At 34.1% G+C, this 15,877-nt stretch overlaps 1 protein-coding gene across 2 annotated transcripts in view; it reads left to right on the top strand.

The window, feature by feature from the left end:
- TINAG (tubulointerstitial nephritis antigen) overlaps positions 1 to 15,877 on the top strand; it is a 79,528-nt gene that overhangs the window by 32,778 nt on the left and 30,873 nt on the right. For both annotated transcript variants that reach the window (XM_012780779.2, XM_020287136.2), the window contains exons 6-9: positions 1,899 to 2,049; positions 4,231 to 4,411; positions 6,293 to 6,338; positions 9,693 to 9,810. In XM_012780779.2, the coding sequence (XP_012636233.2) occupies positions 1,899 to 2,049; positions 4,231 to 4,411; positions 6,293 to 6,338; positions 9,693 to 9,810 (496 nt within the window). The remainder of the gene's footprint in view (positions 1 to 1,898; positions 2,050 to 4,230; positions 4,412 to 6,292; positions 6,339 to 9,692; positions 9,811 to 15,877) is intronic.

Raw genomic sequence — 15,877 nt, 5'->3', positions numbered from 1 at the left:
TTTATAAGAGAGGCCTAAATAGGTGAAAAGACAAGAAGTATCAGAAATAATCCTGAAAGCCAGGCTTCTAACAACCACTATTTTCTCTGCACTATAAAAGTATTTCCTGTAGGAAAGGACAGCTACACCAACATTTTTAAAAATTTCAATTTGATTTTGAACTCTTGTGCTGAATGTCAAGGCATCAAAGAGTTACTATTTTCTTTTATGAAATAGGGAATTATTTTCTTGAGAATATCAGCAGTGGTAGCATAATGCCATTTATTCCCATGAAATATATCCTAGCACAATAACAGATGGGAATTGAGAAGGAATTAGGTTATAGATTTAACACATACTGAGCATCTCAAACATGTCAGCAATTGTACTATGGCACTATACATATATGCAGTTACGTGCAAACTATGCATATAAAGATATAATCTGTAAACTAACTATTTTAATATGAATCATTTTAGAAACTAAATTAGTACCTTGAGAGATTCCAGTACACTGACAATTTTGATGAGAAAAAAAATTGTAACTTCCATTGAGAAAAGTGAATTGGATAGAAGAAAAGTGAGTACTTTGTTGCCTTTAATTAAAAGTGAAAAGAAATTAAACATCAAGAATGAAACTGTACCAGGTATCTAACAACAAAAATGTCTGTACTAAAATGGCACTCACCCCAATTTTTTTATGATCTTATCACTCACTTTAGTTTATCATAGTAGCGTGATCAAAATGATGGCATGTATATGTTTTTGCTACTGGATTACCAGTTTCCCTAGTCTATTATTCTATGAGGGCAGAAGTATTAATATGTCTTTTTTGTTTCTTGTTCATCATTGTAATTTCTAGTGCTACAGGGCCAGTTACCTAGCAGGTGTTCAACAAACGTGTTACAGAAAGAAATGAACTGATAACAACAATGCCAGAAAATTATGTAAATAAAAGAGAAGTTTTAATCATAAAAAGTTAGTGGGTATATAAATATATAACTAATAATATTAGTTAATAATAGTTATAATAAATAGTAGTTAAATTATTAGTTATATATCATTATATATTATTAGTTACATATATAGTTATATATAATATTACAGAATATATAATTATATGTATAGCTATATAAAACTATATTATTTGTAACTAATATTAGTAAACAATAGTTAAATAGTTAATTATAACAATTATAATCATATTTCACCTTGTTCCATACCTATGTATAAAGAAGCTGAATTCTGTGTCTACTGAAATAAGATTAAGATAATGATTTTCATTTTCATTCATATTATGAGCATAAAAGTGTGCTACATAGCTTTTAGATATTACATAAAATTGATTCGAATTAATCCAGGTTAGATTAAGTATACTCTCCTATGTAGTTAAATTAGATACCAGTTTAAAAACCAAGGATTCAATTTACTCCAGTATATTAGATTAACATGATTAAATTTCCAATAATATTTCTATGATCAGTTTTCTTGATTTCCCCAGTTTAGTTACAATCATTCAAAAAACAAATTTACCCATGACTATGCGCAAGACACTGTTCTAGATGTAGGAAGTAGAAATATAAGTAACATATGGCTCTTGCCCTTGAAGAGTTTCACATGACATATTTCTTCATGAAGAGTTCAGAAGTATATAGAACATAAAAGGAACAAGGAACTAGGAAAGTCGTTGAAGCCAGTAAGACTATGAAGCAATACCAAAATAGGACAAAAATTATAAATGAAATTATGACACAGTTAAACTGGCTGGAATACACAAATATATTCATTGATATCTGGCCTTCATTTTAAATTATACACAGTTTTAAAGACTAGTTTAGGGTTCAGAAAAAAAAGGGCTATGTAAATTATTCGAAATACTATGTGCCATTTGGATATTAATCAATATTCTATTTGGAACAGGTGTGGCAGCTGACCGAATAGCAATTCAGTCTGAGGGCCGATACACAGCCAATCTGTCCCCCCAGAATTTGATCTCTTGCTGTCCCAAGAACCGTCACGGATGCAACAGTGGAAGCATCGATAGGGCTTGGTGGTACCTGAGAAAACGTGGGTAAATAGCTGCCCAAAATGTGTTTCTAGGATTCTCATGCTGCTGGTTTGGGTTAGAATGAGGAAAAACCAAATTCATTTAAAAATGTTTACAAAAAATTTAGAAATAGATATGCCACATATACATAAATATAACTGTATATACTATATTTAAATATATACTATATTTGGTATCTATTGAGATTAGAAGCTATTAGAAACACAATTATCGAAGAATGTATACATTTCAAGCTAAATTAATATGAATTTTACTTTTGAAGACTCAAGTAAACATTTTCTTCTTGTTGTTCTGAGCCAAATGGTTCTATGGAGTCCCCATAGAAGCAATAAAATAATCCATGCTGCTGATATCTAGTTATAGAGGTTGGTAAATAGATAATGCCAGATAAAATTAGACTAAAAATCAGAAGAATAAAATAAAGAAATAAGTTACAGTTGCCTAAATTCATCAATATCATTCATTAACTTTCCCCATCCCATTTGATGAAAAATGGCAGGTTGCATTTCCTTACAAGTAGCCTGGTACCCACACAGCATCCTTGTGTCTTCTATGAGAGCTAATCTATTTAAGAGCTGAGTTATGCAGCTAAGGAAACTATAGCTGATAACCAGTGGTATATCATGTGTATTGTACATGTGTACTCTTCCCTTGTTGCTTTGTCATCCACTCAGTGCTCTAGGTCTTCTATAGAACAGTTAGATGCTATGGAAGAGTGTGTCAGATATTGATGGATGACAATAAATTATTTAAATTTTTTTCATATGTTTTGCCTAATAGAGTGGTGCTTCAAATGAGCAACTTGGGCTGATATCTTCCTGGTGTGTTAGTGCGTGGTTGGCTTCTGTTTTGCACACTATGTTAAAAACAAAAGCCCTTTAGGAGCTTAAAGATGTAAATTATCTTTGAGACCCAACTAAATCTCATTGTATTGGTCTGCTTGGGCTGCCATAACAAAATACCGCAGACTAAGTGGCTTAAACAGCAGACATTCATGTTTCAGAGGGTGCAAAATCCAAGATCAAGAGGCTAGCTAATTTGGTTCTTGGTAAAGGGCCCTCTTTCTGGCTTCTATGTGGCCACCTTCTTGCCCTGTCCTCACATGGTAGAGAGTGAGATCTAGTATTTCTTCCTCTTCTTATAAGGGCAGGAATCCTATCCATGATGGCCCTACCCTCATGGCCTCGTTTAAATCTGATTTCCCAAAGGCACACCTCCAAATATCATTGCATTGGGTTTTAGTGCTTCATGTAAATATGAATTTTAGAGTAATACAATTCAGTCCATAGCACTCAATATTTAGCAAGTGTAATATATTTAATGCAAGATTTTTTAAGTGTTTGAGCATTTTTAATCATGCTCTGTTGGGTACTATTACATTTGCTGAACCAAATGTAATGGGTACTTCTATGGCCATTTCAGCATCACATATCTATAAAACCAATTCCATGGTTTTATCTCCCTTACTCTCCATCTCTTTATTCAATAAGGTTATGTTAGAGTTGGAGTCAAATAAATTATACTTTTCTACATTCAGCTTCAAAATCAGAAATCAAAATCAGCTTCCTTATCTTTTGTGTAATATATGCATCTGATAAACTTTCATTTTATTAACTTTTAATATTATACTAGTATTATATTATTTACCCCAAAGTACCATGAACCACAGGCATATAATAATTGGAGCCTTCTGAGAAGGTATGTATAACAATAAAAATATAAAAACAACAAAAGAAAATCCCTTTAATTCTAAAATTTATATACTTTATCAGAATATACTATCTGGGAATAATCAAATTTATTGTCTTTTCCATATTAAATTTAAATCTTCCACATTGTATACATACAGGTGGAAGGAGACCTTCCCCTGTTAATAATATTAACACATAATTTATTGATGGCCACTTTTCATCTTCAGGCAAGTCTATACTAAAGATAGAATTATTTATTAAAAATGGATTGAAACAAGATTTTAAACATTATAATGAAGAAATAAGAGGGGGGAGTGGGGAGGAATTGTAATGTTATTGAGCTTCTGTGTTGGAGTCAGTAAATATTTTGAAAGTTATGCATGTAAGTACCCAGAATAATTTGTGAATGTTTAATTCCATACAATTGAATTTATACAGGATATTATGGCATTTTCCTAAATATTACTTTTGCTTCTTTGCTTATTCCTCATAGACTGGTATCCCATGCATGCTACCCTCTCTTCAAGGACCAAAATGCTACCAATAATGGATGTGCCATGGCAAGTAGGTCTGATGGCCGGGGAAAACGGCATGCCACAAAGCCATGTCCCAACAGCATAGAGAAATCTAACAGGATCTACCAGTGTTCTCCTCCATACAGAGTCTCTTCCAACGTAAGTCTAAAGGCAAGGAATAATAATGGTTGACTTTCTCAAACAAGCATAGCTCTGCTGTTATTCAAACTATTAAAAACAATTTAAAACTATTATATTGATGTAAATAAATGTTACATCTTCAAGTGTAAATTTGTTATTTTCTTAACGTATCCTTTAAAGACTTTCAGGTTGGGTATGATTTGTAATCTTTGTAATATTAACAGTATGAAGTATTGGCTTAAATTAAAAAATGCTCATGGAAATAGGGTTTTAAAATTAAGTTTTATAATGTGTGTGTATATATATGTATATATATAAACTAGACAAAAACTAAATAAAATACTGTTTCGCTTACTTTTTTCTGGTATTAGCTCGATTAAGCAACCCATTGCCTTGCTCCACAAAATAATTGAAGAGGACATACCATTGTAGGAAAAAGATTCCCTTGGATTCCAGTTTGTCATGTTAAAATCTAGGCAAGTTTTACTCACTAGTATCAGGTTACCTAGGCCTTCTTATTTTCAGAAAATCTGAACCTTCAGTGGCTCCAATTTATCTCCAGAATATAATTCGGTATTCTTACCACGGTGCGCTGACCTTTCATGACTTGGTTCTGACTTGCTACTTTTATAGACTTCTGTCTTGCTAGCATCTACCCTCTCTACCTGGCCATAATGCTTCTGATATATAAGACTAGTCTCTCTTCCCCACATACATCATGCTTTTTTATGCTTCTCTATTTAGCTAGGTGATAATTCCTCTGACTCCAGCGGTCCTTCCACCTTTCCATCTGATAAAATGATACATGAATGTCAAGAGCCAGCTCAAAACTTCATCTTCTCTGTGAACTTTTCCTTGATTCCTAGGCAGGATTAATTTCCCTTGCTGTGTTTATATACATGGCACTTTGTGATTGTCTCTCTAATAGATCTTATTATATAATAATGACATTAATTGTGTTGTCTGTCTATTCCACCAAAATGTAAATACCTTGAGGAAAGGTTGATATTTGTTTCTATTGTAGTATCTGGGATGCACTTTGAGCTCATTGTGTGTAGAAGAATGAATTGATGAATGCCTCACATCTCTACTGAGAACTGAAACACATTGGGAGGCAACATAGAAATATCTGTACTAAAGCTACTGAGGAACATCACTAAACAGTTGTTTGGGATAGCTCTTTTTTTTTTTTTTTTTTTTTGAGACAGAGTCTCACTTTGTTGCCCAGGCTAGAGTAAGTGCCATGGCGTCAGCCTAGCTCACAGCAACCTCAAACTCCTGGGCTGGGCTTGAGTGATCCTTCTGCCTCAGCCTCCCGAGTAGCTGGGACTACAGGCATGCGCCACCATGCCCGGCTAATTTTTTATATATATATCAGTTGGCCAATTAATTTCTTTCTATTTATAGTAGAGACGGGGTCTCGCTCTTGCTCAGGCTGGTTTTGAACTCCTGACCTTGAGCAATCCGCCCGCCTCGGCCTCCCAAGAGCTAGGATTACAGGCGTGAGCCACAGTGCCCGGCCTTGGGATAGCTCTTAAGATGAAAAGATTAGAGGTCACATTAATCCACGCATTGATTAAACATAATTTTAATTTACCATGATTATTTTTTCTTTGTTATCATAAAAAAGTTCTTACAATGTTTTCTCCATTCCAAAATTATTATTTAGTGATAACAATCATTAAAATAAATAGGTACATGTTGTCTTTGGCAACTTCATTAATGTGGCATTTCATATGAGTATTTCAAAGCATGTTAAAGAGTAAATTGCAAAAGGTGAGGTCACTTTGGATTATATAACACCTAATTGGTTGTACAACACCTAACATTGTATACCAACCAGTAGATTTAGTATGCTGTGATAACAATGATAATGCTCATTAATATTTTTCCCACCAGGAAACCGAGATAATGAGAGAAATCATGCAAAATGGACCAGTTCAAGGTAAGCTTGGATGAAATATGGCCTTGTTTTATTCATTTCTCTAATAAATGTTACATTGAGCTCATGTAAAAGGAGTTTAATAAAAGAAAGAAAACTTTTGCGTTAAGAGTATTCAGAAGGTTACAGGGCCGGTTGTGGGAGCTTGCACCTGTAATCCAAGCTACTACTCAGCTATGCTGAGGTGTAAGGATTGCTTGAGCCCGGGAGTTCAAGGCTGCAGTAAGCTATAATCATGCCATTGCATTTCAGTCTGGGAGACAGTGTGAGACCCTGTCTCTAAAAACAGACAAACAAACAAAAATTTAAAAAGTATTCATAAGGGCTCAACAGTTTTAAAATCAGAGCAATTATGGGAGATAAACTCATCTAATAACTTCATCAACTGCCATTTTATTTTCAGAACATAGACTCATTCACAAATTGAATTCTAAGATATTAATGACACATTTGATAAAAGTCTGCTATCTTTCTAAAGTGAAGGAACAGAGAGTTAGACATGAAATGTCAAGTGATTAATTTACAGTGAAGTTCACTTTATTCATTCAATCATATTTAAGAATCATACATACATATTTTCTGACCTTCAATTTAAATAAATTAGGTGATAGATTGGAAAAAAAATTGAGGATTAATAGTAGAAAAAAGTAGATACTTTCCCTTTTCTTTTAGCTCAAATCAATAAGCCAGTACAATTTTGTGTCTTACAAAAGGCTTTCAATTTTTATCAATTTTTAAGTGTGTTGTTGAGAGTAAACTAACAGTGCATAATAAAATAATTCAGTGACTTATTGTACATTAGCTGATTTATAAGATACTGTCTCTAGTAATAGTTTCTTTTCCTTACCTAGTGAATTTTATTTTGCAACAATGTTATGGATAAGGGTAAATTTACAGAGTATATTTCCCATATAAGCATTGCCTTGAAATGGATGAAAGAACAAATCCAATGAGGCCTAAAATGAAAATTCATGTTGTGAACACTGAATATAAAGCCCAATGTACTTTATAATACCATTGCAGTGGAATATAAAATAAGCAAAATTAAATTGAAAACATTTGTTATATACTTAAGGAACTATTGATCAGTTTTTGTTTTTCTGAGTGCTGACCTAATTAGTGCTTGCTCAATATATAGCTGGAATCACAGATTTAATAATTGTGTTGGAAGAATTTTTATTGGCCGTTATCACCACTTAGCATTTATTAAAAAACCAAAACGTAAGATAAATGTCTTGAATTTAATTTAAAAAATCCAGGACCTTACACAAAACCTGAGTTAAATGGAGAGAAGCTTTTTTCCCCCTTACAGTTATGTAGTTTGTTGGTTGTTATAAGAGTGGAAGGAATCCATGTTGAATTTCTGCGTGTGCTTCATTAAGTGGTGCTTATGTGACCAATCTGAAGGATCACAGGTATTGGAACTCAGGCTACACGGAAAGATTCCAACTTTGAAATTTGCTACTTAAGTGACTTTGGGTAATTTACTAACCCCTCGGAATCTTCACGTCATTGCGCTACTGTTTCAAGAGTTTCCTTTTTTCTCTCTCTATTTTTCAAATTGGTAAAAAAAAATTTGTTCATAATTATTTAAAATTGAGAGCACCTTAGGTTTACTTTATGGCCATATACTTAGATGCTTATGAACTTTACATAATGAATCAAAAATAAAGAAGGAAAATTTCAAAGCAGTAAAATGAAAATGCAAATTATTCAACACCCGTTTAACCAAGATTTGTTGAGAATCTGCTTCCTGACATTCTGAGCCAGGAGCAAGAAATACATCAAAGCAGAAGTATCCCGACCTCATGTATGTTATGATTCTGTATCATGAGTTGCTACAGTTTTCCAAAAGTAAAATTGCAGTATAGTGGCTTATATAGTTATATGTTTGTGGGTTTATCAAGTCTGTTTTTGTGTCAGAAACTGAAGGAAGAAGCCCACTTTTGAGTTACTTTTGATGGCTTCTCACCCTTTTTCTTTAGTTGGAAGTGCTTTTTAGCAATGAATAATATATTTTATTCATGGTGCTTAGAGAAAAGTTGAATCATAGGACCTAAAGGACGCAATGGTTCTATAAAAAAGAAAACTCACTAGCAAAACCTTCATATTTTTTATAAATGGATAGAATGCTGGTTGATTCTTCTGCAGATGAAACATGATTGTCTGTATATTATTGACTGGCCTAACATATAGCATTTCCATCTGTCTCCATTTGAAAGAATGTAAAAGGCAATAGAATGCTAAATAAATAACATTGTGCATATTCTTCCAAAATCTATAGAGTTTAAAATAAGTATAATTGATGGAAAGGGAAGAAAAGAAGAGATCTGCATAGAGTAGAGATATATAAATAAAGTCCTATAGGATTGTGTTTTAGAGCAGATAAAGAAGAGTTAGCCTCTTTTGAGATTATTTGAACAACATCAGTAAAAGCATGGAAGACCAAACAAATGAAATAAAAAGTCGAATGTTTTAAAAGTTGTATATAACTTTGGAGTATAAGCTTTTTCTTTTTTAAAGGATCTATTAAATGCTACTTACCTGAGTTCCTATTTTATTTAAAATGCATGTCAAACTAAGATAGACAAGCATTGTACACAGTTATCAAGTATGCATGTATAATCTCAATTAAAAATGTTTCAATTCGTATCTTCTAGAAGAGAAGTTTAAAGTCTTCACTCTGAATTGCCCAAGCCCTGTAACAAAGCAGCACACAATAGAGAAGCAATCTAGGTGAGGGAATGAGGAAGAGCTTTCTAAACTATAAGCTCTACTTTTTAAAGCTTGCAACATTGCTTTAGCTCTCCAGAGCTGGGACAATGAAATCTTGTCAGAGTATTCTGTTGCCAGGGGGTTGCTTTTCTATTCACACTCACCCAAGATAGGTTTGTGTTTACTTGTAAGGATTAAGGACAGCTTTTAAGCATAGGTTGCTGGGCTCACCCTTCTCTGCTAGCTTAATTGGGGTTTTAAGAGGCTTGTGATGAAGCACAAAGTTAAGGGAAATATAGCAATCATTGACCAAGTGTACTGGGCCTTTGGTGCAATGGGCTCAATTCCTGGTAATCATGCCTGTGTTCATTAAGGCTACACAGTGACTTAAATAATATATTGCTTAATATAATTAAATAATATTATAAATAGTGAAAAGTATTTTTATTAGAGAACAAGAAAATATTGCAACTGGTTAAATTAAGTAGGAAAGAAAATTAGGCTGAACTGCATAATCCTTTCTTAGATTCAACTGCCTGTTCTTTATCCACTGTATGTTTTGTGAGAATTTCTGGAGGTTTTTAAAGGCAATGCTTTAATACTATGCCATTTGTCACATGCCACTGTTGGGTTTCATTTTAGCCATAATGCAGGTCCATGAGGATTTCTTCCATTATAAGACGGGGATATATAGACATGTTACCAGCACGAATGAAGAAAACTATCGAAAACTTCGGACACATGCAGTCAAACTTGTTGGGTAAGGCAATTTCTTAAAAAACCTTCATTTAATACTTTTGGGAAATAAAACTAAAACCAAGACTATGTAATGCATTTAGATATCAGAATTTCCCTTTGTATGAGAGATTCTGATACAAATGAAAAATAATCTAAACCTGGCCACTATTTAGTCATTATTTTAAAGTCCAGTAAAAGGCTAACTCAATATTCTGGGGAAAATGATCATTTCCTTTTTCTCACTTATATACCTTTAAGAATCTGCTTTAATGATAAGAAAATATATTACTGAAACAAATTCTACATATGGCATAATGAAGGCAAGAGTGCAATCCAAAGTGCATTATGATTTGAGGAAAAGGTTTTGAGTGGAATTACGAATGGCAGAGATTAAGCAGAAAGAGAGAATACAGTCACCTTTAATCCAATGTAAGGTTATTTTGTATTTATGTGAGAATTATGGAAATTAAATTAATCAAATTTGTAAGTAAAATACACTTATCCCTGAAAGGACAAGAAACAAGTTCAAAATGTGTTTGGTCATTGCATTTCAAGAGTAAGTAATTTCACAAATAGGCCCTACTCCTATAGACAGTGTGGTCAAGAGGCCATTTCCCAAGTGTCTCCTTGCTCTTGTTCTGATGGCCCAGTCTGCAAACTCTGTCTCAGAATGTCTCACTTCAACTCAAATGAAATGCTACAGAAAAGGTTTTGCTTATTTTATTTTTTTGTCTTTTTAATTCATAACACACACTCTTCTTATTTTGCCTATATGGTAAATCACTTCATTCCTGTTGAACCTGTCCCTCCTGACTTAATTTTACTGAGCCTGCACAAAACAACCTCACCCACAAACTGTTACCATCCTTCTTATTGATCCTTGAAACCTCTTTGAGTCGATTCTAAGACAAGTTATTGTCTGAAGCCTCTTTGATCATCATCCCTTCTTTGTTTTAAATATGCTAATATTTCTATTACAAAATCACCACATTTCTTTGAATCTAAGATATCACTAATTATATGACTTGTCTTTAGTTTAGGAGTGTAAAAATATGTTGCATGTTAGAATTGGAAATATATTTCATGTTAATGCAGGATAATGATAAACTACAGATAACAAAAAAAAACTGTAAATAGGAAAAAATGTATATAAATGTATTTATATATATGTTTTCACCATCTATAGATAACCTCTGTTGAAATTTTGGAGTACTTTTAATATATATCCTAGGTATGGGATGTTACCAGATGATTGATATGCATGATTGACAGGTGTTCTTATAACAAAGTTGTAGCTCCATAGGTGTGGCACCTCACACACAGGTGTGTGCCTCAAAGCCTCAAGTTGCTGCTCTTTCTGGTTGTTGGTTGCATTTTCCTGCAGTCCCTTCCCACCCCACTTCTCCACCCCTCGGATCTCCGGGCTTGTATCTGCCACCTGCAGATTTGGTCCCTGTCTAACACCTATTTTACATACATTGGATTTCCTGTATCTCCTATTATCTTTCTTATAATAACATTTATGTTATAGTTCTCTATCATCTCATCATGTATGATTTTTTTCTACCCTGTTCCACCTATCCATCCCTGAATCTTTACTGTGTTTGGTGTTCATTCTCCAAATGGCTCTCATCTCTGAAATATTTTTAAATGTTTTCTCTTTTCTTTCTTTGGGTTTTCTTTCTTTCTTTGGGCTTTAAAGTCTTCTTTGAACTATATTTAGAGAATTCATGTCTGTAATTTCTTTGAGTCTATGTCTGAATTCTCCCGTTTCCTTGAATAATTCCTTTTGAACTGTGTATTCTTAATTTGTCTTTTATTGCATTCTTTCTAGACTTTTTTTTAAATTTCAGCATATTACAGGGGTACAAATGTTTAGGTTACATATATTGCCTTTGCCCCACCCAAGTCAGAGCTTCAAACATGTCCATCCCCCAGACGGTGCGCACGACACCCATTACATGTGTATATACCCATCCTCTCCTCTCCTCTCCTCTCCCACCTGCCCGACACCCCATGAGTGTTATTACTATATATGCACTTAATCGTTGATTATGATTTGATCTACGCATTTCATTCTTTGACTAGCACTTCTGCTTTTTCCGGTCCACAACTTCTACTACTCTGACCCTGTCAGTCCTTCACAGGCTTCCAGGGATTATTCCATTCAGCACAACCACCATTTAATAGTCTCTTTACTCCTTGGTGCCCACACGCTCTTCCTTACTTAGTTAAATTCTATGGTGAATCACTGTGATCATTCTTCCTCAAGTACCCTAACTCTTCTGTCCCTTGCTTGATGCATCGTATTAGCTTGGCAAAACCTCAACTCTGGTTAAATTCAAATCAGCCCTGCTGCTGTGCATCTGAACACAGCTGGAAAAAACTCGCAACTCTGTTGATTTCATGTTAATTTATAAAAACAAATTTCAGGTAGGTATCTAATACTACCAGGCAATCATATTCTGGAATCCGATTCTGTTTATTCTCCCATTCTTTGGGTGATTGTCCCCAAACTTGTGCTTTTTCCCGGAGTCCTAAACACTTCCCTCCTTTTGTTCTTAGCTAGCAACTTTGGATTCTATCTCACTGAGAAGACTGAAACCATCAGAAAACACTTCCCAATAGCAAAAGTGCCAGCTATCAGCATGTACTCCCTCAGAATCTTTCTTCCCACCTCTTACATAATTGAGCTATTCATGTTCCCATCTAAGTCTCTCTTCTTATATCATAGACTCCAACTCCTCTCACCTATACAAGATCATGCAGAGGCAATTTTCCCTTTTTATCCCCTATAATCAATTTTATTTCTACAAACATACAAAAATGGTGTTATCTCTCAGATTTTAAGGAAAAAACGCCCTTTCTTTTGACTCCACTTCCTCCATACTCCATTTATATTCACTCCTTACAGCAAACTCCTTGCAAGATTTTCCTGTACTCATTTCCTTCAATTCTTATCCTCCCTTTCTTTCTTAAATTGCACCACTTTTCATGACCCTCTTTCTCTTCCCAGAATTATTTATTTCAAGATTGTCGATGGCCTCCACATTGCTAAATATATCAGTGAGGTTCTTCATTCTTCTCCTATGTTCATTTATGCTTATTTTGAAAAAGATACAAATGTGTTTACATTCAATCACTCTGCCATTGTTTGTATATTTTCCATATTTGATGTTTCAGTTACGGTATTGTATTTGCTTTTATAAACTCCTAGAAAATTAGGATATTTATAAATTTACTTCACGCATGAAATTTAAGACTAAGCCTGCTCCTAGGCAAATTACTTTTGGAGAATATGTTTGCTTTTTACAAATATTTTAGGTCACCTAAGCATTGCTAGCTGCCCTAGAGCAGCGTGTTTTAATTCATTTCTCCATTTGCAATTTCTGATTTGTAATTACTACATTCAGGAAATTAATGCATCAGTGAATTAGAGAGTAATCAAATAGCTCAAGTAAGTTAATGTTCCTTATCAGACAACTTAATATATTCTTAAGAAGTACCTAACAAATTTATCACAACATATAATGTTTGCTTCCCTTTTTGTAGAAGACAAAGCTATTAGAATTAACTTACTTGAACAAATGAATTTGATCTTCTATCAAGTGCCCAGCACTGGGGGATATAAGGAAGATTAATTCATAGTCCTCTTCTTAAGGAGTTTAGGAAGTGAAGTGGATACATGCACAACTGATTCTAATACAATGTGATAAAGGCTATATATTTGCACATATACAAAGCACAGGATTATGGTAGCTTCCTACCAGCTGGTAGCTTCCTACCAGCTTCCTACATAAAGTTGGAATGCCTCTCTTTGCTCCCAATAGTCTTATTTCACTCCTCTCTTTCTCTCTTTCCCAAAACTCTGTTTATCCCATTATGGATGCTAGAGTTATAAAAGCATTCAATTGAATAAATTATGCCATATATTTTGAAATATGGCCTTATTTCACATACAAATAAAAAGAATAAAATATTACTCATTAAACTAAAAAAACTCCATTGATTGTAAGATGGATTCCAGTTCTAACGATGTCAAAATATGGGGGGGGAAAGATATGTTTTACAAACAACAAAAGATAGTATTTGAGATTTTTATCCCACCAATGTTCTCTGAACTATTGTCCTATTCCACATCTTCATGCCCATTGTAGATTACCCCTTGTCCCTCTGTCCACTGAACTTCTTAAGCTTTCTTTAACCCTCAAGTCTCAAGCAGGTAATGCAGCACGTTGATGCCATTTACTTTTGCATATGGTTCTCAGGAATCACTCACTGCAAGAACTCAAATGAATAAATCCAGCAGTAAAACTTTTATTTCATTTTTTTTTATTATTTCCTGTGGCTTTAGAGAGCTAGAAGCAGTAAAAATTTTAGAAAATTAATGGAAATACCTGGATGAACATTGACTTTTCTTCATATTGTTATCCTTGTTTGTGGAGCAGAATTTTATTGAAAACATACAGGCATACCTCACTTTATTGTGCTTAGAAGATCTTGTGATTTTTAATAAATTGAAAATTTGTGGCAACCACGCATTGAGAAATTTCATCACTGCTATTTTTCTAAAGAATGTGTTTATTTCATGTCTCTGTGTTATAGTTTGGTAATTCTCACAATATTCTGAACTTTTTTGTCATTATTATATCTGTTATGGTGATCTGGGATCAGTGATCTGGGGTTTGTGTCACCACTGTGTCACCAATGGGCCCTTCCCACATCTCTCTCCCTTTCTTCAGTCCTCCTTATTCCCTGAGATACAACAATATTAAAATTAGGCCAGTTAATACTCCTACAGTGACCTCTAAGTGTTGAAGTAAAAGGAAGAATCATACATCTCTCACTTTAAATCAAAAGCTAGAAATGGTTAAGCTTATGGTTAGTGAGGAAAGCATATAGAAAACTGAGATGAGCCAAAAGTTAGGCCTCTTGTGCCAAAGAGTTAGCCAAGTTGTGAATACAAAGGAAAAGATCTTGAAGGAAATTAAAAGTGCTACAATAGTGAGCAGATAAATGATAAGAAAGTGAAAGAGCATTATTGCTGATATGGAGAATGTTTGAGTTGTTTAGATAGAGAAGATCAAACAAGCCACAGCGTTCCCTTAAGCCAAAATCTGATCCAGAGCAAGGATTCTAATTCTTCACTTCTGTGAACGCTACTGCAATCTCATAATACAATTTGAACACATGAGAAGTTGCTTTTTATGGATGAGTAAAGTGGCTTCTAGAGATGAAATCAACTCCTGGTGAAGATGCTGTGGACATTGTTGAAATGACAGCAAAGGATTAATAATACTACATAAACTTGGTTGATAAATCAGGGGCAAGTTTCGAGAGGACTGACTCCAATTTTGAAAGAAGTTCTATAAATTTTATAGATTTTAGTCTAGGTTTTTAAGTGTTAGATTAACGATTAGAAAAAGCATTGAAATGGGAAGTCACTGAAGTGTTTTAAGTAGAACAGTGGCATGATCTTTATATTATTTAAACACTGTTCTTTTTAAAGGATGTGAAATAAAGAGGCAAATTTTAGTACTCCAAGTAAAAGATAAAAGTCTGGACTTGGTAAGATGGTGGAAGAGTTGGGGAGACATGAGTAGATTAAGAAATATTTAAGGAGAAATGCTGGCAGACATGACATGGGTTTGTAATGGAGCATGATGAGGGAGGAATCAAGAATGGTCCACTCTTAGAATTATGGCATGTACATCGGATGGGGAGTGTTGCTATGCAATGAGATGGGGAAGGGAGTTCACTGTTGGGCCTTATGATTTTGAGGTCTTTAAGGTCTTATGTCTTCAAAACATAAAAATGCAGATGGAAGTCAGAGCAGACAGGTAGATATATACTGATCTCAGAGGATAGACAAGAGTTGAACATCACTGGGGCTAACCAGAATAAGAAGAAAAGAGAGACTGGCTGAGACTAAGCCATGGGAAAATTCAATGTTTAATGACTGACCAGAAAAAGGTGACTCTACGGAGACAGAGTAGGAGAGGCCGGTGAGGTTAAAAAAAAAAAAAGTTGGAGAGACTTGCTAGTGTAAGATTTCTTAAAAAACTGGAAACTTGGAAAGGTTAGGGTTC

The sequence above is a fragment of the Microcebus murinus genome, chromosome 5 (genome assembly GCF_040939455.1).
Source record: "Microcebus murinus isolate Inina chromosome 5, M.murinus_Inina_mat1.0, whole genome shotgun sequence".
NCBI classification, from domain to species: Eukaryota; Metazoa; Chordata; class Mammalia; order Primates; family Cheirogaleidae; genus Microcebus; species Microcebus murinus.
The sequence above is the reverse complement of the archived record's forward strand: the minus strand, read 5'-3'. Positions and strand labels throughout refer to the sequence as shown.